The following is a 26965-nucleotide window of genomic DNA, read 5'->3' on the forward strand; positions in this document are numbered from 1 at the left end:
CAGGCGAGTGCAATGTCACAGAAGCCAGCAGAGGAGAGTGTTCCCCAGGGAGGGAGAACCTAGTGGGTGACGCAAAGAGGGCCAATGAGCTGAGGACAGAAAAAGGCCACTGGCTCTGGTCAGCTCATGTAGTTTGTTGGCAACCCTGAAGTGAGGAGTGGGAAATCTATGGGGCTGAGTGGAGAGGGGGAGCGAATACATGGAGACTTCCATCAGGTCATACTTTAATACAAATATAATCTTCATCCATTATTCATCTGCCAGTTCCTTCAAACCAGCCAAGAGCTACGTGCAGGATCTTTACAAATTTATAATAGGCTTATCTTAAATCCTAACAAATTAAAACCAAATCAAATGCAGATTCTCAAGTTTGACTTCTCCATACAGCATACTTCTGATATGAAAAATAAAGATTACTTTTAGATTAGCCGTAGAAGTTATTTTCATGAATTTTTATTCAAAATCAAAAAATGTAATGGCTGAGACATGCAATCATCCTTCACTTTGGGATATTTCCCCTAAGATATATTTTAACTTATTACACCCTCAAACTACTTATCACCCACAGAGAGCCACACTGTGCACCCCTCACGCCTGCTCATAGACACCTCAGGAACATCCCATACATTTCCCAAAGCATATTCTGCACAACACTATTCCCATAACAAGAACCAGACAGTTCTGTGGTCTTGGGCAACTGAGTTTATGCAATGCTGCACCATGCAGTGTGCCTCCACCCCTACTCCCCGGGAAGAGGCTCATTGTATTAAGGTGCTGACAAGTTCTACCCCAAAGAATCTGTTTAATCTTAGGAAACCTAGGATTTCCAAAATTTGCTTCACTACACACACTTTTATTTACATGGAACACGAAATAATCTTTGTAAACAATTTTGCAAAAGGCACTTTGGGAAAATGCTGCTCTCCAACTTCCCCGGGAAATTTTCCATTTCTAGGGCACACAGTTTTGTTGCTAAAGGTCTTCTGGAACATTTAACATAGTACAGAGTCCTTCCATTGACTTTCTTTTTGTTGTTATATTTTAATCCCAGCCTTCCAAATTAACCCTTTCCTTTACCCAACTGGCCAACATTGCTTTCCAAAACACATTTGTCACTTTCTTCTTCTCATTCTGTCTGTCCTTCATCAGCTTCTCAAAGTTGTATTAATAGACATATATATTTGTTATCAAGTGCTATAGAGATATATTTTGTTAATTATCATTGTGGATCTAAATTTGTGGGGTTTTTTCACTTACCATTTTTAATGTGTCTTTACAAGTATCAAGATAGTCCATTATTAATTCTGATAGAAACACAATACAACATTGTATATATAGCATTTAACTATTTACCTATAGAACCTCTAGGTTGTTTCCAGTTTTTCACATTTTAAATAGAACCATGATCATGTACTTTTTCGTTGAGGGGAAAAAAGAAAAGAAAACTCTCGCTTTTAAATATCAATTTCACTTTACCAATTTACTATTATTCCCTCCTTTTGCATAATTAATACACTGCTAGTAAAGTTAACCCAGTAACAATCTCTGACAAGATCATAGCTAAATACTACTCTCTTCCTTCATAAATATGAGGGAATATATATTATCATATGAGCAAATAATATAATAGCAGATTCTACTTCATAGGATTGTAAACGATGGACCTAAAATAGTGCCTGACACATAAGAAGCACTCGATGGTTAACTATCATCACCATCTCCAGGGCAAGGCCAAACTCAGATATGTCATACATCATACTCCAACCTTCTAGCAACTTTTCTGTACTCAATGGTTGAATGTGAATCTAAAGGAGAGGAACGAGTAGGGAGGAGGGTGCGATTCCATGGCTAATCCAAGGATAGTTCAGGTCCATTTTAGAACTGGCCAGGAATAAGTAGGCAAACAAATGTATATGCACACACGACAAGGGTACATTTTGGATCCTGGAAACTATATCTCTGATTTTTAAATAGCTATAGTTGAGAGCACAGTATAAGAAATTGCAAAGGACTAGTTTCAAAAAGAGCAAGAGAAGACACACAATGATCTATGCCATCTTTGTGGGTGCAGATTACATCCCTGAAAAGTATGGGCAACTGGGGAAATTTTCTGTTGGTGTAGACGATTGGTTTTATTGTCTTTATTTCTTTTATTGTCTCCCCTTCATAAAACTAAAACAAGCAATCAAAAAAATTTATCCAAATTCCTTTTTTCTCCCATATTCTCACAACCCACCCTGACACTGTTTAAATGTTTCTCTATTTCTTCATCTTTCCACTCCTTCACAAACTGTTGTAGAGTCAAGGACAGCAGTGAGCCTCGACAACAGCATACTAAGAGCAACTTAAATGTTAAGCACCATTAAGCACCATTTAAGTATATGCAGTCATCTCTTCCAGCACCTCCTGGTTAAGCTCCAAGCTGCGAGTGACAACAATCCTAAATAAGGTTTCACTTTCTGTAGTAACAGCTATCTACTTAATCGTCCTCTCTTCACTGTGAAACTATAGAAATGAGAAAGAAATGGGAATTATACAAAAATAAAAACTATTTCACTATATTCTAAGGCTTTTAGTCCTGTTCCATAGACACAAAAGATTGTCAAAATAAGTACTACAAGTTATGAAGTTGGTTACCAACTGTGCAATGGATAGTACTTTAAAATGTGACTTCATAGCTAGAGTGCCATCAAGTTTATAATCTATTTCTTTGCCTAAATATATTCGTGTAATAAGAAAAAAAAGAGAGAATTCAGATATTCCTGTCGTTTGCTCCTGGTAAGGCCAGATTGTTTCTTCAAGCGGTTTAGAGTAAATATTACACATTTGATCCACTATAAAATTTAAATCAGGATTATTTCACTGCTTAAGTTAATTTCCCCAAAGTATAGCTTAAATACGTTGCTTTATAATTCAATATATCCTAAATCCTAATAATCCCTATATTTACTGAGATTTGTATTATTAACATAAAAATGGCTGTTTTTTAAGTCGGTGGAATGGAAGCTATTATATTTAGAATAAGTGATAGGAACATGTATTTAAAGCATAAACAAGTGTCTAGAATGTGCCCAGGATCAAATCTCAGTTATATCTTTTCTCAATTAATTTTAGTAAAACATTGTAAAATTTCATATATTAAGCAATTTCTATTTTTGGCTCTAAGTAAGGCCTTCTTCTTTCCTTAAATTAAATGCAGTAGAATGATATTTTGATGGCTTCCAGTCAGGATATTCTTTATTTCTGTTTGTGCCTTGGAACTAGAAACTGTAAAAATTTCAGCTTTTTGAGTAATCCTCATCTTTTGAGGTTGGGTTTGATGGCTGAAAACAGCCAAAATCCAATAAGAGCCAAATCCTGAGAATGAGATGAGTGAAACAGATAGACAATGCAGACTTGGGTAAATTATTAAGAACAGCAATGATGGGTTATGAAGTCTGAAATTCTCTTGTGTGGCATGTAAACTGTCTCTCAGGGAAAAGTTAGAGCAATGGAAGTCACTAGAACTAGTACTTATTTACACACATAAATTCTGCTGACTAAAGTTATTCTCACCACTTTACGGCTTAATATACCTCATATACAGAATTTCAAAACAGTAGTTCACAGCGAACTAAAGTAGGGTTCAATTATTCAGTACTGTCAGTAAAATAACAAGCATTTACTAAATAAGTGAAACACCAAATTAACCATTTGGTAGCTGTCTACATAAAAGTATACAGCATACCTCCCTCCCTTCAGCAGAGGCTACTAAATGAAAGTGTCCCTTGATGACCAGTGTTCTCATTTGGAGTCATGCAGTACTTAGTGTCTCACTTTCCTCATCTGTGAAGAAGGGATAGCAATAGTATCTACCTCAAACAGGAGTGGCAGGGATTAAGGTGAGAACACAAAGAAGGTGCTTACAAGACTGTTAGCTGGCATGTTGTGGGTACTTAGTAAAAGGGTACATTATTATTACTAATGCATTAGAGTATCATTTCATGATTATTTATGGAGTACCTATTATATGAATCCTAGGGGACAGTAACTAATATTGTCAATTGCACAAATGCAGTGCTAACGGTTTTTCATACATTATCTCCTAATTCCCCACCACTAGACTCCCACAAGAACATTAAGGTGAAAATGCTCTGTAAGGTTTGCTACGATCTTTCCTCTTCAATGTTATTAATCACATCTTCAAAAATGTTCCCCTTGCTTTCCATGTCAGATCACTGTCATGACTTCCTACCACTTCAAAGATGCGTTGTTACCCCCCAACGCTCACTCTTTGGCTTTCTCTTTTCTCTTCCATTCTTTCTTTTGGTGAACTTAATCCTGTTTTATAGCTTCAAGCATATCTTGAAAGCAAAAAACAAGAAGGCATTTTTTAGAGATACAGTCCAATCTTTTTATACATAAAGAATTTGAAATTAGGGAATAGTTGAATGCCTTGCCGAAGTTTAAGGCCATACATCAAGGCCATAGTGATTTCTCTGCTGATGACACTAGTTTAAAACTCTCATCTGTAAATTCTCTCACTAAACTACCCATAGAATACCATCACCAGAAACATTCAATATAGCTTATCATCAACCCCCTACAAAATACCACCACAGACTTGTCTTGCATTTCTTCTGTATCCTCTTTACAAAGCTATGCCTGAAAGGTTAAAAAAAAAAAAATACTAATAGAATGAGCACTGTATTGTTTTTATTTCAACAAATAGTGTTTTTCTGAACTGGTACAATAAATACCTTGGGTTGAGTATTCTAAAGTCTTATAGTCTTGTGTTGAGTATTATATAGTAGGGTTAAGTTCTAGAAATACTATAAGGCTTTATGAACAAATGAAAGAATATTCAGCTGTATAAAATCCACAGAAGATAAACATCCAAAACAGTCTCAATTTCCTCACCTATAAAATAAGGACAATAATGGAACTTACCTGATAGTGCTGAACATTAAATAATATTCACTTTATTTAGCGAAAGCTCATTAAATATTAGGGTGTGTGTGTGAGAAAGAGAGAGAGAAGGAATATATTCAATATAGAGAGAGAGAAAGAATATATTAGAATATATATTAGATTACCAAAGTATACTTTGATAATGAATTCATTCATCAAGATATTACATGGCATACAAAGATGAATAAGACAATTCCTGAATTGACTTCAAGAAGCTTATCATTCACTTTAACAATTGTGAAACCCATGTACTAATCCTGCTTCTAGTGATCTGGAAAATGACTGACCAAGGTAGAACTAATTGATAGGTTCTAAAGCACAAGCTTACCAAACCAAATGAATATAAAAACATGAATCGGCCAAATGAATAGAAGAACATAAATCTGTCCATTCCATGCTTGAGTTTTCATAAAAGTAAATTTCTAGATGTTAATATTTCAAAGATATCACAGTCTTGCACAGTCCAAAAGAGGATTCCAAATTCAAAAGCTAAAATTTGTAGTCAATTTCCAGACATTTATTATGCTTTTAAACAAATACTTCATGAAAAGAAGGAAACCCTGGTTAATGCCACACTATTTTAAATAAATATTACAATTGATGTATTCTTAAATCACATAAATGAACCTTCATAAACTATATCAAAAAATTCAAAATATTTAGAAAATGTTAAAAAAAAGTAGGGCAAGGGGCATGTTTGCATCATACTATTCATGTCACCAGTCTTCGAATCAGGTTTCCATCTTTTAGAGGACAGTTCTTTTAGTTAGAAAACAGGTGGTACATTTTTAATCATATAAGAAGCTTCCAGTTTCAAGGAAATTTTGATGTTCTTTTCTTCGCTGTCAGATTATAGAGGATGAATGGCTTGAAACTGCTATTGTAATTACATGCCTTCTGTTGTCTCATCATTTAGGGTATCAGGGAGGGGCTGTAAGACTTTGGAGCTCACTTTGAATTGGTAGCATACTGCCTGCCATCATTTCCCAGCAATTTCCCATGCCAGGCCCAAGGATTAGTGGATTAGAAGGTTTTATCAAAATCTGTACTATTTCTCTGAAGACAAGCCAAGTGACAAGCCCTGAATATAAGAAAAGAATCATACTAGTTGTGAACAGTATTTCCCAGCCAGATTAAAAATGCTGTAAAACTGACATTTCTATTATGTTACTCATATTATTGTAGATTTTTATTAAAAACAGGCCACTTAACACGTTTATTTGTTTTGTTATTATTTACCCAACAGAGTTTAGAATCAGAAGTGGATTCCTACTATTAAACTATCTGACTTTAAGCAAGTCACTGACCCTCTCTGAGACTCAGTTTCTAGTATATGTCTATAGTAGAATTCAACAAATGGTAACCATTACTGCTGACATCCTGGAATAGAAAAATTCTTGATGTTCAAGTATTATATACAAGGTATAAAGGTACAAACACTATACCTCACCATGGCTTATATAATGATCCAGCATTTAGACTGATAATCTGTAATAGTTTATGTTCCAACAAATATTTCCTATATTTAATGTGACCTTTCCCAACCCTAAACTCAGTTTAACTTCCTATTAGGTAATGAGACCCATGAGGTGGGTTTGGGGTTTGGAAGAGTAGGGTAAATTCACCAAATCTAATTAAAAATAAAATGCAATACAAGAAATATAAAACTTCAGTGACCTAATTAATATGGGCTATATGTCAACAAAATTCTTCAAATACTATACATTTCAGAAGTAGTGAGCATTTATTAAAATTAGGTAGCCCACACTATAATTCACAGAGCCACACATCCTATGTTGGTACACAGACTAAGTGTAAAAAGATGCCTTGGGGAGAAGGAAGGCTGTGTGGGTTTCAGGACAGGAAATGAATATATGCTTTTAATATGACTTCTATGTATATACTGTAGTGAATACTGGCAGTTAATGCTTTAGTAAAAATAGAAATGGCACTACTAAAACAGTTCTCAGTATTGAAAAGCTTCACAGACAGGTTCTATCTACATTTTAAAGATTTCATGCAGTAGTTAAGAGAATACTAGCTTATTATTACTGGAACTTCATACTGCCACTAGCTGGATAGCAGCTGCAAAACTTAACACTAAGATTTTAGAACTTAGTAGTAAGTAGTAAAAATATTATTTAATAACACTACCAACAACAGCCACAATAGCAACCAACATTGAGGATGTGTGTGCTTTGTATAATATTCTCTAATTCAATCCTTTCAAGAATCTCATCAAGTAGCCAATATAATCCTCAATTTAAGATAAAGAAACTCTCCAAGAAATTAGGTAACACCCAATATCACATGGTTAATCTGTGATAGAACTAAGATTTACACCCAGGGCCTATAATTCCAAAGTCAATGTTCTTTATGATATACCACACTACTAATCTCAGTTTAGTAACCTGACATAAAAGGTAAATATAATTCCATGATTATTAAAATATATACTTATGGAATAAGATATTAGCTTTACATACAGCACCAAACAGATTCTTGAGATGATTGTTTTTTGCATAAATGGATAATTACAAAATTTAATTTTGCCCATAAAGAAATGTTTAAAAATAAGAAGAGGAAAAGCTAGATTTGATTCATTTTAAGACACAATCTACCAAAATGTTATCTTCAGTTAAGCTTCCTAAAAGTCTGAAAGTGAGATCATAAGCTAAGGCACCAAATAAATCAGAAAGGCGCATCTATGTGAAGAAACTAAGGTAGGCCAGCTGACTGTACCAATCTGGAGTACATGTAGCTGGTAAAGAGATTGAAGCAGTACCTCAAAAATTCACAAGGAAAATTATGTCCAAAATAGAATTATTTACCCAGCCAAATTATCAATCAAGTGTCAGTTTAGGAAAAAAAGATATTTTTAGGCAGCAAAGTTTACAACTTTTCCTCCCATGCATATTTTCTCAAGAAACTATTAGAGAAGTTGCTCTACTAACAAACCAAGAAAGAGGAAGAGAAGAGATCCAGGAATTCCCAGGGAGACTAATGGGTGAAAAAAATACTAGGAGGATAAGTGTGTGGCAGGCACAGAAAGCAACTAATTCCAATTGCAGAGCTCCATGAGAGATGTAACCAAGTAAAAATGAAAAGGATAGCCACCTTAAAACGGGAGGAAATCTACACTTCTAAAAAGAGATGAATCAATGGCAGGGTACATAAAAAACTAAGGGAAGAAAACCATAGTTATTTTTATAAACATAATTATAATTAACTCCAGGAAAAATAAAGCCTTACAGAAGAAAGGAAATGTAATCACAGTATTCTGGACCTCAGTTGTGACAACTATTTACATATTCAAAAAAATATACACATTGAACGATGACAACCAACAACTGTGTCAAAACTGTACTGGCAGGATGGGGGAAGGACACGTGTATGATTGCTTGTGTCTATGTGAGAGGCCTAATGTGTAACGAACCTAAATCCTCATTTTCCACAATAGGAAGTCCATGGATATTATGTAAAATTGAAGAAAAATAAAAGTAAGAAATAGCAGAATACGCATGACATATTAAAATGCCAGAGGAGACAAGTTACCTCCGAGTAGTCTGAACAGGGAGGCAGCAAGAAGAGAAGTGATTTTTTTCATTATAAATCTGTTAAATCCAACTTTTTCAAGTACATACATATATTATTTTAATTACAAAATTAGCATAAAAATAAGTTTGTAAAATTATGAAAACCAAAGAAAAAAACTAATCGATTACCATTTCCAGGTTAAGATTAAAAGTTTTAACAGAAACTTTTTCTTTCAAAATAAAGAGTATAATTCCTAATAAAACCAGTGTAAGGGACACTAGATTCAGGACAGTGGGCCACCTTCTTAAACATACTTTACCAGGAGACTTAAATTTGCTAAATTCTTACAGCATTCTGCCTCACAATTGAATTCATTTTATTCTCAAGTAGCATTTTCCATACGGTTTACCTAAAATGAAATTAATTGTCAACTCTCAGATTCAACTAAGATGGATTATCATATATACGTATCACTCTGTATTGTACACACATACACACTTAGAAGTAGTTTCTTCCCTGTCTTCCGTCCTAGTCCTGCAAATCTCCAGATGCTCACGATGCTAGGTGGAGTATATTTTCGTTGGATACAATTCTTTTTTATTTTCCAAATTCTTCCTAAAGCTTATGGAGAACTTAATTTTTGTCTCAGTAGATTCAATTATTTTACTATTAGAGGAAAATGAATACCCCCAAATATTTTATTTTTACCAAAAAATTATACATAACCAAGTATTTCTAAGCATGATAATGAATAGATCAGTGGCAAAAAGTTATTTTTAAATTTTTTATTTTAATTATGTATTTGGGTTCTGATAAATATAAATTAACGATGCCAACAGAGCCAAGTGACCACCTCTTCTTCTCCATCTGGATGCACATTTGTCCTATGACCATTCCCTCCTTTATTCCAGTCTATGAACTCAATTTTTCATAACCAAACCCTTCCAATGTTCATGTTCACACTAAATCTAAAAAGATTTTTTGACAAGGTAGCATTTATATCAGAGGTCACCGTCCTAACACTAAGGATGAATTTTTAAGAATAGTCATAATTTTTTCATGCCTCCAATGAATATTATTAGGTATTTACTGGGTTGGCTACTGGGCAGGATTCAAAGACACATAATTCATGTTTCCAACCCTCAATAAGCTTAAAATCCAATCGAGAAGTTAAATACCCACAGTAAAAAGAAAACCAACATAACAATAGCAGCAATCAAGCTCAAATCTGTGAGCATATTTCTGACTACAAAAATCTTAGGCCTACTGCAAAATAAGGGTGCCCAGGAAAAAGGCAAATCACTGCGGCTGACTCTAGTTCCTGACTCCACCATTCATTCCCCAGGGTTCTTTCAGAAGCTCTTAAAGAACAGAGAAGAAGTTACATAGATAGTGCAAACCTGAAAAGGATTATGCAGCTCCTACAGTAGAAAAAGAGATGGCACTGAACCGCTTTCTGCCACAAATAAATCAGAATGTGAAGTCAATGCTTACTACGTTCTTGAGAGAGTATACAGGCCATTTTGAGATGAAATCATTTCTTTAAAAAGCAGTAACATTTTAAGACCAAGGATACTGGGAGTGTGAAAGAGTACATCTATGCGGATTAAGTAAATAGACACAGTAAACTATCTTCCCAGTTAGTGATGTCGTGTCATTCATGAAAAAGATAATTTGAAGGAAATTATCTTTCCTTCTTTTTTTAAGGAAAAATTGAAGGAAAAAATTTGAAGGAAAAATTTGAAGAAATTATCTACTTCAAATCAAGCAGAAAATGACAAGAATATGGACTGTTTTCAATAAGGGGCAAAGAATAAAACACGGAATGTGAAAGTATGTAGAAACACTCTTTGTTTTTTCTGCTTTTTCTCCCCAAATCCCCTCAGTACACAGTTGTATATTTTTTTTTTAGTTCTGGGTCCTTCTAGTTGAGGCACGTGGGACGCCGCCTCAACATGGCCTAATGAGAGGTGCCATATCTGCGCCCAGGATCTGAACCAGTGAAACCCTGGGCCGCCGAAGCAGAGTGCGCGAACTTAACCACTCAGCCACAGGGCCAGCCCCTAGAAACACTCTTAATTACTGTGCTATATATTTTGGATAACCAAATACGAACGCTGAAAAGCTGTAACATTGTCTCAATGTATTCATCAGAAATCCTGAAGACTTATTTCTTATTGTGGCTTTACATTCATAAGTTTTTCTTTTGTTGTTGTTCCCCCTTGCATATATTTTTTTAAATGACAGTGATGATGTTACATATGTAACTTGCCTGAGTGAGAAACAAAAGGAACAGAACCAGAGAACACGGCTGATAGCTACCTCGACTATATTAAACAAAACCTTTACCTTCCAATGAAGCAAGATTTCTTTCAATAGATTTCTCTTTTCTAAGATTAAACTCATTTTTTCCATTAAGACCATACACACATACAAATCCATTTATACCAAAGGGGGAATCCCAATCCATCCTAGTATCTTCAACAGTGTTAACTGGGTAATTACTTTGAAAATAATACTACAAATACTCCCTCACAAAAAGACTGTAACAAATACAAAATCATTAATACTTTTTAAATGCAGCTACAACAGAGTATGTATAAACTACAAAAATAGGATTTTTAAGCAAAAATTAGGGGTAAAAATGTCTTAAATATATTTTAAATATACAAAAGGGTGAAATGTTTTCATGCATGAATTTTTTTCAATAGTATCCAACAATAAAGGTAAAAAGAAACAGTTATGGTTCAATTATGTAGATCAGCATTTTCTATGCTGGCAAAAGGCACACTTGAACAACCCAATGGAAAGAACAACACTAGGAAGACTAGGATAGCTAAAGGTTAAAATAACTTTCTATTCTCTTTTCTGTAACGAACACCTGATTCTTACTTAGACTTTATATTTACTAAGGGTTTTTGTTGTCGTTGTTGCAGTTCTTGCGTGTACTTTTAATGGTAGTGATGATGTGACATATGTAACTTGCCTGAGTGAGACATGAAAGGAACAGAACCAAAAGGATCTTCTGGAGGATGGTTATGTGGAGCAGAAAGTGGGTCTACATTCTTATCTGAGGATGCTTTCTCCTCGAGCCTGTCTGCAAAAATAAGATGAAACAAAACAAAAATAAAATGAAAACAAAACGGTCTTTAAATTAAAAACAAAAAGTAGTATACAATATAAATAAAAGTAAAAAGTACACAAAGCAACAGCCTTTTTGAAAAATATTAGATTCAGAGTTCATTTTTGTAAGTATTAGGAGGTAGTCCTGAGTTTAATACGTATTTGTTGCTACAAAAGCAAGCTTAACTCTATAATCCCAGGGCCAGATTTCACTAAATACAATTAACCTAATAAATAACCTAGTTTGGTTTATTTAAATACTAGTTGTCTTCAACTTGTAACATATTGGACCTGAACTTAAACCCAGTTAACTAAACAGAGACATATTTGGCAGACTTTCTCCAAAAACACATATGGAAAAAATACTGCAAATGGTCATTCATGCATAAAGTAGGTAAATCTTATTTCTCAACAGCAATAAAAAGTAATTCACTGTATTTTACATTATTGTTCATTTCTCTTTTTACTTTGTAATTATCAAACCATTCACATACATACAAAGATATAAATATTTCTCTACTAAATTAAAAGCCTTAACAGAATTTATTATTTCATCCAACAAATATTCGAGCATCTACTAAGTGCCAGGCACTGTTCTAAGCAATGGGCATGCAACATGAAACGAAACAAAGACGCTTGCCCTCATGGAGTTTATATGCTGGCATGGAAAAACAAATAATAAGCAGTGAACATAAGGAGAAATATATGCAAATGTTAAAACCAAAGCCATAGAGAAAAACGTAGTGCAGGGTAAAAGGAAAGAAGGCAGTGGGCACAGATTGCAGTAATAAATAGAGTGATTCGAATAGGGACCAGGTGAGAAGAGGCTTCCAGGAGGCAGGGAGTGGACACGTGGGGAAGTACACACCAGGCAGAGAAGAGCTGGAGCCAAGGCTCTAGGGCAGGAGCAGAACTGGAGTGTCTGAAGAGGAGCTGATGTATCCAGATTCCCTAGTAGTGATTATCCTTTCTCTGTTCTTAAACTATGCACATCACAGGCACTTCATCAGTTGAGAACTTCCGGATTTTTGTAAGATGTCTCTATCCTGATTCTTAGCAATCTAACACATACCATCAGGGACCCATTCTGCCTTTCCAGATATTTTAAGCATTCCCAGGACTACACCTTTCATATTTAAGGAATTCTATGGGTAAATTGTGCTGGTTTCATTTGACTTCTAAAGGATGGCTGGATGAGGAGGAAGAATCCAAATGTAATTAGAATCCTCTAAAAATCACTTGTAACTTCAGAGTGAAGCAAAAACCCCCAAGTTAAAGCAGCAATCTCCTAGGACAGTACTTCTCAAATTTAATGTGCATTCCAATCTCCTGGGGATTTGTTAAAATGAAGATTCTGACTGGATGGTTCTGGGATGGGTCCTGAGATTCTGCACTTCAACAAGCTCCCAGGTGCTGGGATAGTGCTGGTCCAGGGAACACAATCTTGAGATGGCAAGTCTACAATATCCTGAATATACTTAATTACTGCTATGGACAACTAATTCTTTCAACTCCTTTATGATAAAAGATACGATTATCAGCTTTTATGGCTAAAACTAACTGCAATATCCACATGAAACTTTGGGCTGTTTAAAATTTTACTTAAAATTTTGTTGAAGGATTAATAAATATTTTAAGGCAACACATCTGACAATTGATTTATGCACAAACAGAACTTCCAAAACCTAAGGGCTACTTTTCAAATCTAATACTACAATGGATAACAACGAAAATTTATTTTGTGTTCTTTTTCAAAATATCAACTGTATACTTAACTCAGGAAATCAGTAACAAATGCTGACTGTACCATGAAAAAAGTTTTTTCCTATTTTGCTGTCCAACACCTATTAAAGAGAAGTTAGTCTCACAGCGTCTTTTCAAAAGAATAAGGTTGGAGATTCCTCTTTATAACAAAGGAGCTTTAATCTATTGTGGTGAGAAGCCACAATCAAACCTTAAGCAGAGGCCTAAGATTCACTGAGTCACTGTGGGTACCTGCGGTTACCCATTTTATCAGGCATTTATAAAGCAACTGTAAAGCCAGGGACTATTCCTTGTATCAGAGTCCTCCTAGCCCTCCCCAGCCTATCTCCATCTCCCAAATTCTGGTGTACAAAAGAGTGAGGACAAAGGAAAGAGGGAATGGGGAAGGACAAATGGGAGCGACTGTCTCAGAGTGATTGCCTTGGCATATCAATATCCAAGAGCCCTCATTCTCAAAAATCACAACAAGAGTATATGGATACTTAGGTCTAAATTAGGACCAAACTTCCTTCCTAAACAATCCGCATCATAATTGGCAGGATTCCTGTATAAAATGTAGTTACTTGGGCCCCACCACAGACTTAATGAATCAGATTATCTGAGTAGCAGCTTGGGAGTCTACATTTTAACATACTTTCCAGGTTTATAAATCACTGGCAATGATTCCCAGCATATAAAAATGCAAAGTTACCGCTAAGGTTCTTTGAATTCTCATGCACTGATGCATTATCTCCATCATGGTAAATTCATGGAAAATGCAAAAACAGCACCATGTAGTTATGACAAGAACACAAATATTTCATGTAGGGATAAACTAATGTTTTTTATATAGTGGATCCCCATAATTAAAAGCATGAAGACACTGTTCTATGCAAAGTTCACTTCTCTAATTATCTCAAAAGAGAAATCAAAATAAACTTGCTATAAAATGAATCATGTTCTCATTGTTCCACAAAACACAGAATCAATTTTTCCATGGAGGATTTTTCAAAAATCATTTAGATTTCTAAAGTTCACATGATAATCTGGGTCCCAGGGCACAAAATACAAAACAAATATTAATTTCTTAAATTATCAATCATCTATAAATAAAAACCAACGAAATGGTATGTAGAGTTACTTTTCAAATTCACAGTCACTTCTAAAATATATTTAAGTTCCATTTTCAAATAACTGGTTTTCTTTACTTTAGAGCAAAACTTGAATTTGATTTGTTCAGTAAAAGAAACTTACCTTCTCCTGCCTTCCCAAAAGAACTGTGTTGGTGAATAAAGACAATATCTTTTCAAGAATTTTAATTGATACAGATGGCAAAAATACAGGATTTTAAAAAGCCTAGAATGAAAGTACGTTCCATAATATCATCATAAAAGTAATAAACTCTAAAAAGTTAATTCAGCTGCTTATATGGATAATGGCTCAAATAGCCAAAAGATTAATATTAAATAAGTTTTAAAAGTACAGTCTTCATCTGATACTTCTGAAACTGTTCTACCATACTTGAAAAGTTCTGTCATTCTGCACTGAAGGAACAGTAACAGATGTGAATTAGCTTAAAATGCTAAGAGTTAATGTTTTACAAGAAACTATATGTACAGATGTTTATTTCACTGTGTGGCTTCATAGTAAAAAAAAAAAAACATATTCAGTAGAATTTGCAAAGCAGCCACAGTCTCTAGTTTCTTCTAATTCTTCCTTTTAGTTATTTTGATGTGATTTTACACAGAAACAAACAATAAATCCACCATCAACAAGAAAATAATATTCCATTAAGTATTACTTTTAATTAACATGCAGAGCTGCACAACTATTTGAACAAATGCAATTTAAAAATCTTCCCAAAGCAAACACCTGTATTCTAATTAATGTTTAATGTATTAAATATTATGACAGATTTATAAAGTTTACATACTAATTTGGATGTTTTGTACAAAAGACAATGAAAATACAAGCTTAAACTTTAAGAAATATCATTGAGAACAGCTTCATTAATAATGCTTAATTTTCATTTAACGTTTTGGTTTTAAATAGAAGTAGGTAAAAACTTCTGAACCATGAGTAACATTCAGTTACACTGAAAGCAAAAGCAGGAAGAATCTGGCTTATTTTACATGCTAAATTCCTTGCCAATTGGTATATGAATCAACTGTTTTCTTAAAGATCATTTTAAAAAGTTTTTGTTACCAATGTCATACATTTTGGAATTTTAGTGTCTCAAAATATATTATGATTTTAAAAATACTTTCTGGATAATACACATAATAAGTAAAATATTTCCTAGACAGCATATCCTTTTTCGTTTTTTTTTTTTTTTTAAAGATTTTATTTTTTCCTTTTTCTCCCCAAAGCCCCCCAGTACATAGTTGTGTATTCTTCGTTGTGGGTTCTTCTAGTTGTGGCATGTGGGACGCTGCCTCAGCGTGGTCTGATGAGCAGTGCCATGTCCGCGCCCAGGATTCGAACTAACGAAACACTGGGCCGCCTGCAGCGGAGCGCGCGAACTTAACCACTCGGCCACAGGGCCAGCCCCCATATCCTTTTTCTTTTAAATAAATAACTATATATCATTTTAAAAATAAAACCTCAAATGGCAATGTATTATTCTGAACAATCATTACACAGGCAATGCCTATGTTTTTAAGGATCCTACATAAAGGTATTTAGTTTCTCACTGGAAAGCATTTCATAAACCAAATATAAATTATTTTAGGAAGGATTTTGGAAAATTGTTGATAAATATCTATACTGAGAAAAAAGGTAAATTTGATATGTCAAATGCATCAATAATTTACTTATTCATTTTGGAAAAAGTTGTTAGGACAGAGGAACCAACCAGTAATGACCAACAATTAATTTTCATTACACTGTTAGTCTTCTACTAAAACTTAAGGTTTTGGAAGAGGTCTTTTGCCTATCAGTGTATCAAGGAGATCAAATATTAGGTACCTATTGCTTGTGAGTGAAAGAGGTGCTAAAGATGACCAATCTTAGAGTCAAGCAAAACTTTAGGATGAAAACTTTCTAAACTATATCCTATACATTATGACTTCTTTGTAAACTTTATTACAGAATTTCACCTTTTTTGAACCCCATTATTATGACTATCAGTTATTAAGGGAAAAACAGACATTTTGCCATCTCCTTCCTTACTGTCATATGTCACTTCTGCAGTTGATGTGTTTGCCCACAAAGCCCCTTCTAATTTGTTTTTTAATTGTCAGCTGAGAAACTGATAGTTTAGATATAATTTTTAAATGCTGGTTAAAGGGAAATAACCTCAGAAGTCGAAGCCAAAACACTTATACAGAAGGTGAGGAAAGGGGAGCATTTATGGAGTGCCCAGACTCTTTAAAGACATTATTTCATTTAATTTTCTTGACAAGCCTGTGAGATAAGCATCATTATACCCAGTTTAAAAACAAGGAAGTGAGACAGCAGTTAAGTGACTTTACTGTGATTACAACCCAGTTAAATGGCATTGTCAGGCATCAGAATTCGTATTTTCTTGGTGCTAGGTGCGAATTTAAGTGCATCAGCCTTGTGACAGTGATTTCAATAGCTCAGGGACGATCTAGGCTGTTTCCCAAATGGCTGAGTTGCTCCAAGTCTGACCTTCAGATGAAGTTCTTACTGCACTTCATTTAGAATTTAATATCTTTCCATAATTAACATCTCAATGAAGTCTGAACTCTCTTGGGCATACACATGTGTGCAAAAATACATATGCAAATTACACATGTCATCTGACCTTAAAGTTTGAAAGCAAATAGCTGATTAAGAGTTTTACATGCTAAACCCAATTTTTATGAAGTTATGTATACATGAATATTTGTACGCCATTCTTGCCCATGTGAAGTGAGGAAAACTTGAGCATCATTACAAATTCTAGGAAACTTAGAAAAACACATTTTTATAAGGTACAAAATAATGTAAATACTTTACCCATTCCATAAATTTATTTTTTTTTTTAAAAAAAGGAGTTTTTTACCCAAGGAGTAGAAAATACTTATTTAGCAAACCCTTAGTTACTATCCTGTTTAGAACACATTAAAATGAATATTTTAATTTTACCTTTTGCTTTAAAAATAATCCTACAAATTATAAGGATTTGGTTACCGGCTGTGTCTCCCTGCCATTCCCAACAAAAGAAAGAGATGCTTTATTTCCTTTTTTAACACCTTGCTTTTGGGGCCACGTACCATAAATTGTAGGAAAAATGCCAAACAAAAAAGTTGTGGTTTAAAATAAAATTTTTTTAATAAAAAGATATAAGGTTGGTTTAACCAAAGTTAACAAACCCTTTATTAAAGGCTCAGAATTCATTTTTATATCTGCATTTAATCATCAATTGTTCATAGTCATATAACCAATATGTAAAATACAAAGTTAAATCCCACACAACTATTCTTACATAAATTCAGGGCATTTATAAATTTTACAGAAAATATATACCAATTTGGAACAAAGCGGTTCATCTAATAAATGTTCTCATGAGGCCAGTTACCTACAATAAAATAGAAACTAGAAAGTACTACTAGGAACCATTAAGACCTTCTTGTCACATGCATAACGGGAAAACACACTTGGATGGGTGTGCACACGCACACACACACAAACATATACACACAAGCCTCAGAAACCTGAAAGTTGTCTACATACTCCAAAAGTGAGCTTTTTGCTCCTATTTTGCTCCTCAAAACACTCCACATATGTCTTTTCCAAGAAAGAACTTTTCTAAAATATGTATGGCAAGGCTTGACATATAAGGTAGTTTAAGAAAAAGAAATGATTTCAAGTAAAAAACATTGAGCTATCTGATTTAAAGTGGGAAAGAATTTATTTAACTTCTGCCATATCAGGACAACAAAGCAGCCCTTTTATGTCACCACTCATTAAAAGGGCATTACAAAACATTAACATAATGTAGGAGCCCCTGTTTTCTTTCAGGCACTTTCAAAGGGCATCTCAGACCCAGAATATCTTCTAAGTGTGCAAGAAAACAGAGCTGCAAAACGATTAGTAAGGCAAGATACTAACGTCTCCCTTTTTATTCGAACATTAATAGTCCATGTTTTGGAGAGATGCTGGATTTAACATTCAAAGATATGCAGTATTTAAGTGTTAGGAATCAGCATATTATCAGCAATCTTAGGTTTAATAGCTACTATCAAGCAATTGATTTCTAACGCACACAACAGAGTTCGACAGTATATGTAAAAGAAGATGGCCTGGTTTTTGCCCTCAAATGCACAAAAAGAATTTTCTTTTTACCACCTCAAAACAGTCTTTGGCCTTGCTGAATAATTATAGAGCTGTTATTTTACTGTGAAGCAAAATAAGCCTTCAAGTGTCCCTTACTTGATCTCAGAAGGTCAAATTCTCTGTCCAACAGCTCCTCTTCTGTTAACTTGGAGAAATTATCCTCTCCAAAAGGATTCCACCCTGACATATCAGGTGGGTTACTGACGTTCTTCTGATTTGTAATATTTGCAACTGCCTCTTTATCAGCAACTGACCTATAGTAATAATTAAGAGAAGAAAAAGAAGAGAAATAATTAGAATTGAAAATTTTAAAGCGCCCTAGTTCATACTTCATAAACACTTAGAGAAGCAGATCATTTTGTTATGAGGGAGACAGCAGATAAGGGCATGGATTGTGAGGGAGACCACCGAGGGTTTGAATCACCTCCAGACCGTCACTAGCTGTACGTCCTCGGGCAAGTTCCTTAACCTATGTCTCAGCTTCCTCATCTGTAAAACAGGAGTAACAGCATCTACCTCATAGGGTTACGGAGAAGATGAAATGATTTAATACACATAAAGCAAAGAGAACAGTGTCTGGCAAAAAAATAAAATAAAATAAGCACTCAATAAATATTAACTATTATTATGATAGTGAATGAGCCTTGAAGTGAAAACCAATTTCTATCAACGGTATCACTCTAAAATCACTACTGAGTAAGGTGATCTTACGTCTTGGTTGAGACACCACAGAAGTTTTCCTTTTGACAAAGGCATTCTCTATATAACTACCAATAAAACATGAGCTGCTAGGATTGCTTTACAAATTAGCTAAAACTAGATGAGGGTTATTTTCTATATAGTAAGTCATTCGCGGTGTTTAAAATATCTATATTCTGGGGCCTGGGACCACTGGTTCTAAGAAAGTTATCTAACAGGCCTCTTGGCTTTTGAGAAGATGTGCGTCTAAAGACTTCTTAGCCTAAGTATCCCTGGGTCCCTCTCCTTCAACCTAGCCTGGAAATACAACACAGGCACGAGGCAATGTAACAAAGTTGTCAAGTTTATTTCATAATTCAGATCCAGGTCTTCTAACATTGGCAATGGAGGGAGAATCTCTATTTGCTTCTAAAGAAGTATCTCAGTTTTGCAAGCCCTGACTCACCCTCTTCCCCTTGGGAGCTCACTTCCATTGCCACCACATAGGTCTTAAAAGGAAAGAGAGGGCAAAAGTTGCCCATTTAATCCCCTAGTCCAAGCCCCCTCAGTATAGCTGAGCCAAGAAAGGAATGTTTAAACGCTTACTGAAAGCTGGAAGAAAATAAACATAGTAATTGACCAACAAGTAGATAGTCTTTCTTAGTAAATATAACTTAGGTATGTTAATAATAAACATTATTCAGCTTAGAACTCACTCTGGGAATGTATTAAGGTCTGAGGCTGTCTCCATATGACAGAATCCCAACTCTAATTCCAAAACTATCCTCAAGGACTTTCAGAGTCCTTGAAACACAAATGAGAGAGGCTAAAACTCAGAGAAACGGGCATTCCCCCTCCTGTCAATCATCCTTTTCAGAACTTTCTGATTCTCTATCTGAATCATCCTCTTCCTGTTCCTGAGATGACTTTATGGACTTGTCCTGGTAGACTGTAACTCAAGGGGGTGGGGGGGGGGTGGGGGGGAGGTCACCTTAACCTACAGTTTAAACAGGTATTAAAATATTAAAATGTGTCTACAAGTTCTTCCACAGTCCTCCCTTCAAAGGGCATAAATGAATTCCCCTGCCCTTGAATGTGTGCTAGTTCTAGTGACTTCATTCTGACAAATGAAATACGGCAGAAGCACCAGTGTGTGACTTCCGAGACCAGGTCATAAAAGGCATTACAGGCTCCTTCTTGCCCTCTCTTTTGGACCATGTTCTAGAAGAAACTAGAATAAACAACTGCTTGTTCAGAACAGTCTTTGGCTTTGCCAAAGAGAATACTCAAACAGCCTTTTGGAGAGATCCATGTGGCAGAGAACTGAGGCCTCCTGCCCAAAGCCGTGTGAGTGAGCCATCTTATAAACAGATCTTCCAGCATCAGCCAACTCTTAACTACAACCTCATGAGAGATCCTTCCATGGACATTTCCATACAGCTAAGCCACTCCTAAGCTCCTGATCCAAAGAAAGTGTGTGAGATAATAAATGTTTATCATTTGTTTTAAACCACTAAGTTTTGGGGTAATTTATTAAGCAGCAACAAATAACTGATACAACAGGGCATTTTATATCATAAGGAATAATACATACGTAGGAGATGTTTACTTTTCAACTATTATTTGAATAAAACACAGTAATACTCTCTAATATTCAACTAACAATATATTAACACAGTGGAAGGGTAGAAATTTTAGTAGAAGAGTGAGTGGGAAAGAAAAGGAAATAATCATGCTAACCAAATAGTTACCCTTCCCCTCTGACTAAGTAGCTACTTGGTTTCTTATCTTCTACTCAAATATCCCTTATACACTTAGAACAAAATATTTAATCTCAATTCTCATCTTCCACTGACTTAGTCATAAGCAAGAATATTTGCTTACAGATAACTTTTTAAATTGTTGTAGAAGATGTGCTCAATACATAATCCTTGGTAAAGACTGATATTAAATAGGAACAATATTAGTGAAGCAGCATTGAGGCACCAAATGTGGCTGCAGCAGTGTTCCTGGGGTATATTCTGTGTTCCTAACTATTATTTGCTGAGTATATAATTGTTTCTACCCATCTAACCATTACCCTTTCCTGCTCCATCCTCCCATTGCCCTCAATACATAATTTCACAGGAGTTGAGTAAAACAAGTCTTATATCCTTTCACAAATATCCAACCCAATATTTCCCAAACTGGGGTATGCAAGATGATTTTGATGATAAACTAATTTTTTTTATTTTAAAGTTACAAAAAAAAATACTAAAGTTATAAAAAAGTACTTATCTAACATATCACATCTGTGATTTCATGAATAGTATCACCAGCAATGAGATTTAAGTAGGCAGTGCTATGGTAATTCACACGAGTTAGAGGTATCAGCACCTTGCATGCCCACATGTGCCTCAAATCTTTAGATACTCATCTTCTTTTACAACTAATCAGAAGTTTACAGGGTACATATGCTATAAAACACTAACATGAATTTTCTCATACAGGATTTCCAATTCATGACTCCTTCTCATCATTGACACAACTTTGCTTCCAGAGGTCGGTATCCTTTAGAATATGAAGTATACGTAAGTACATATGCTGTATCAGAGAAGACAATTTAATGTCTTTGTATTTTCCAACTACATATACTAGATATAATTGACATTTTTTATGTCAGTTAACATCAAAAGTAAAAAAAAATCAATCTAATTAATAAAACAGCCTTGTCGGTATCTTAAACTAAACAATATTGAGCAGAATACTCTATTTTTAATGAAGAATAAAACTATCCCATTCTTATCCCTAGGGGGCATATTTCCAGGTATGTCTTTTTCATAAATTTATTAGATTGCTCCTTGTATTTCAGACTATATCTTAGTGGCATTAATTTTGTTTAAAATGTATACTATTTGTTTTAATGTTATTATTTACAATAATGCCATTAATTTATTAAAAAAGAAAGTGCTATATGGGTAAATCAAAAAATTGTAATAGAATAGGCAAATAACAAAGCGTTTGGCAAATAGTGATCTGGATCTTTAAACCAGACTTTCCTCTTTTGCCCTGCGCTCCACTTAGACATACGTGTCATAATTCATGCACCTCAATTTTTGATTTAGGAAAGCACTTCAATAAACCCATTTGTTTTCTCTCTCCCTTCCTTTCCCTCTCTCTCTCACACACACACACACACACACAGGTTGGGAGGTGTACTACAGCAAACTGTATACTTTAACTCTCTCTTGACCTGCTCAGTGAACAAGCATGCTACTGATGTTGCTGTGTCTCATGCCCAATGCCTAGCCAAAGCTGCAGACATCTTTTCCCAGCTAACATTTCATATCCTGAAACAGTGCTGTATGAGAACTTCTTCAACAGTGTTGTATCAGAACTTCTTTAGCGTTCCAGTAAGTTCTAATAGCTACTTCCTCCTACGTATCTAAAAATATTAGGAAGTATTCATAATGGTCAATTCTTAATTACAAAATCCTGAAGTACCTCCCATATCAAATCTAAGTTTGAGAAAATTTGTATCACAATTCTTCAATTTATTGTAATGTTTTCCATATGAATTATCCATGAAAAATAACTCTATTAACCAATGTATCTAAATAACCAAAATACACTATGCTATGGTAACAATGAGCCTGCTGTTTCTCATCATCTTAAAAAAGATCCAAATGACACATTAAAATTTTTGTACCTGTTTAAATTAAACCAAATTAGGCAATCTTTATGAGTAAATATATTATCAAATTAATTGGAAACAATAACAAGTAAATAGAAAAAGTTAAATTAACTTGTCTACAAGGATTTTTTTTTTTGAACTACTAAAGCAGCTTGTTAGGGTTTTGTTTCTACTTAAATTACAAAGAATGTCTTAACATATAAGCCAATAATTTCCTTAGCCTTAAATGTTGCTGGATGTTGCTAAGCTATCCACAAACAGCAGTTAGCAGAATTAACTGATGAAAATGCAAGAAAAGATGAGGATGCACAGGAACCAGAAGAGAGGCCTAGTAACAGAAAACGGGAGACTCTACAGAAAGATGGGCTCTAAATTAGTTCAGGAGCCACTTAGTGACTCTCCTCTACAATCAGACCCATTTCCACAATAATTCCCTTTGCATTCATGGAAAAATACTTGCCTATTGGCACTATACGAGGAGTCCATTATGGCTCCAACCTGCGCTGGAAGCGATGAAGTATAAGAAACTAAAGCTGGTGAGAACTCTTGAGGGGAGGTAAGATATTCCGGGGACGCCTGTTGTTGAGTCTGCTGATGCTGAGCTAGCATTTGCTGCTGCAAGAAAGCCTGCTGATACTGCTGCATCTGAAACAAGAAAAGCCATTAGACCAAAGAAGGCTCCAAGTCGCTAAAGCAGTGTCAGCCTCGCATCTATTTACTACCTTTCCTTTTCACATTGGCAACAACTCAGAAACCTGAAAAACAACTTATATCTGAAGAAGCAGCTTGCTACTAGAAAACTACAGCAAGATGAAATAAATCTATTTAAAAAGTTATTTAACTGGACTTGTGATCATTTTGCAATATATACAAATATCAAATAATTACCTTGTACCCCTGAAACTAATATAATGTTTTGTCGATTATAACAGTTAAAAAAAAGTTGTGAAGCTAGGTTCCATTGACAGGATTCATAAATCCTCCTTTGAATGGTTTAAGAAAAGACAATAGAGTAGCATAAAGTCACTAACACAGCGGTTGCTGTAAAAAAAAGGTCAAACTATTCTCTGAAGCCAATGTACTTTTCCTTTGGGTTTCTTTTTTTATTCAATAGAGATCTGCTGAACAAAAGAGACATATGACAAAAGATCACGGGTAATAGATCATTTCCCTTATACTATGAGAAAAGAGAAAAATACCATCAGTTAGTTACACTGTGCCAAATTCAGGTGCTATAGTTCAGCCCAATTTAAAGCTGCTTGAGAATATATGACTGGCTTTAATAAAATATATGTTAATTAACTGACTTGAATTGATGCTGAATTTTTAAATTCTGAATAAAACCATACATACTGTGAATTCCAACACAGGAACATATACTCAGAGAGAAATCTCTAGAAATTATATAACACTTACCATTGCAGGATACTGCGATGCGGAAGGTTGTGGCTGATATACAGAATTCATTAAAAACTGTTGTTGAAGTATCTGTTGCTGCTGCATTGCATGTTGATACTACAATGAGAAAAACAAATTCATCAATATTACTCATCCTTTTTTGTGCTATGGTCTTTTTTTAAAAATACTGATCGTACCATAACAATGATTTGGGTACTCAGTAGTCCGAACACCAATGTCAAATAGCTATAGTCAATAAGTGACTGTAACTTATACACGCTTATTGGAATTGGTTTCAGAATTATAAATGAAACATAATAGATTCAACTAAAACCATTTCCAGTGCAGTTTAAGGATGAAGAAACCTAAACTTAAACACATTTACCAGTTGATAAAGACCCCTGAAGTGACTTGTGTCCAGGACTCATTATAGTATATTCCCACTTTCCCCACTCTCCCCATCAATGAGATCTTCTGGCCATCCAATGGCATCATCTACTTAACTACTCTCCACTCTGGGTCTATCAGTCAAGACCAGCGGAGGGAAACACCCATGTGAAGTGTCACCCATGTAAATGGCTCAAAAACATTTCAGGAAATGATGAAAGGATAATGATGACAGTCATTAAATTTAAAATAGTTTAGTGAAACTAGAAATTTGTAGGTTCTGATGAGGCAAAGGACAGAATAAAACATACAGTCATATTTTTCTATTTCCCTCTATGTCATCCCTGGCCCAAATGCCATCCCTATACACACACACACACACACACACATAGCCCCCAAGCCAGGCAAAAAATAAAAAACAATAAGAACAAAAACCCAAGACAGTGTTACTTCTGAAAGCCTAATATCACCTTTCCAACAATAACATTATTAGTCTATGTATCTGAATTCAAAACCTAACTTGAGAATAATATTCATCATAAATCACAGTGCTTATTCTTGATGCCAAATGACCAGATGAACATTCTTTGCTTCATAAAGCTATCATACAACCTATTTCAATAGCATATTCTTAAGTACCTCACAGAATGCAAATAAAAGACATAGTCTTTGATAATCAGGAAATCGAGCAAAATGTTTACTTGATTTTAGAATTCAAGATGCCCATGATACAAAAGGGAATTCACTGATATTCAATAGCAGCATGAATCTCACGGCACTATTTCCAGATCTAAAGTAACAAAAGAATTACCTGCTGCATATAAGCATCCTGATGTAGCTGATGTAGCTGATGCTGCTGTTGCTGCTGGTGAGGATGACGATGCTGTAAATGAAGTTGCTGCAATCTCCAATCTCCTTGTTGTAGTTGCTGAAGTACTCTATGCTGCTGTGGAGGCTGCTGAGGGGTCCCCTGACCCAATAAAATCTCAGGGCCATTTCCAGATCTCAGTGCTCCTAAAAGAGGTTTCCAAAAACTTACATTAACATACTCATATTTCAATAAAATGGCTGGATTTCAAAAGATTCATTTCAATAATCATTTAAGTAAGGCATTTATATCCTTATTTTATAATAAGAAATTCCCATATGCATATATCTAAAGGGATTACTTACTATAAGTACCCATGAAAGGTTTTTTTTGTCAGCTACAATGCCAAACAAGTCAACATCCAAGAAATGCTTCATCTCTCCATGAACACACCAGCCATGTCAGTCTGCTCCACATTTCTCAACTATATCATGCACTGTCATGAGTCTGTGTCTTCGCCAATATGATTCTCTCCATCCAGAATGCCGCTTACCACCTACTGCAATTCTTCTTATCCTTTAAAGTTTAGCTCAAATCTCTTTTCCTTCATCTAACACTTCCTCTCAATTTTCCAACATTTTATTCTGCTTTGCACATATTAATTGTTTACATGGCTATTTCCTAACCAGGGCCCTGAGAGATGGAGTGATGACTTACTTATGTTAGTGCCCCAAAGAACCTTTTATATAACAGATGCTCAATAAATGCTACTGTGGTGAAGCTGTTAACACTGTCTCCTAAACGGATATTTATTTATAAGCTTCATTATTTTACCCTAGGAAAATCCTATGAATAAACTTTTGAAATTAATGAAAAAGTAAGAGACACACAACATCAAAAAGAGGAAATGCAATATACTATCATTTCAATATTCTCTTCTAACAAGCTACTGTAAATTCCAATGTGACTGTTTAATCCTAAGGGGAAAAAAGGAGGGAGAGAAGGATTCTTTTTCTTCAATATTAACATCTTCAAGACTCCCCAGGCCTTAGATACAATAACACCTCTGTGAAAATACATTTATAACTATTCCTAACTGTTCTAATCATAAGAAAAATGCATGCTCATTTTAATTATTCTTGAAATATTGTAAAAATAGAAGGAAGAAAATTAAAACCATAATTCCATCACACAGACATAAGCCCCATTTGCCTTTTAAGTGTATTTCTTTCCAGCTGGAAGAGCATTAAAAAGTTCGTCTCCTCAAGTATACATTCACCTTTGAGGGCCCTGATGTCTAACTGGAGAACACTTGTGGCTGGGGAAGCCCAATCACAAACCAATGATCATCATGCAGTAACTCAAGAGGCTCAGCTCTCCCCTTA

General features: G+C 34.8%; 1 protein-coding gene across 3 annotated transcripts in view; it reads right to left on the reverse strand.

The window, feature by feature from the left end:
* Window positions 1-26965, reverse strand: part of BMP2K (BMP2 inducible kinase) — a 118334-nt gene that overhangs the window by 9776 nt on the left and 81593 nt on the right. For 2 of the 3 annotated variants that reach the window (XM_023637869.2, XM_023637872.2), the window contains exons 11-15: window positions 25584-25786; window positions 24404-24502; window positions 23448-23632; window positions 18733-18890; window positions 11474-11584 (exon numbers count right to left, since the gene is read on the reverse strand). In XM_023637869.2, the coding sequence (XP_023493637.2) occupies window positions 11474-11584; window positions 18733-18890; window positions 23448-23632; window positions 24404-24502; window positions 25584-25786 (756 nt within the window). The remainder of the gene's footprint in view (window positions 1-11473; window positions 11585-18732; window positions 18891-23447; window positions 23633-24403; window positions 24503-25583; window positions 25787-26965) is intronic. The other variant, XM_023637871.2, reaches the window with a different exon arrangement.

Source organism: Equus caballus, chromosome 3 (assembly GCF_041296265.1).
Source record: "Equus caballus isolate H_3958 breed thoroughbred chromosome 3, TB-T2T, whole genome shotgun sequence".
Taxonomy (NCBI): Eukaryota; Metazoa; Chordata; class Mammalia; order Perissodactyla; family Equidae; genus Equus; species Equus caballus.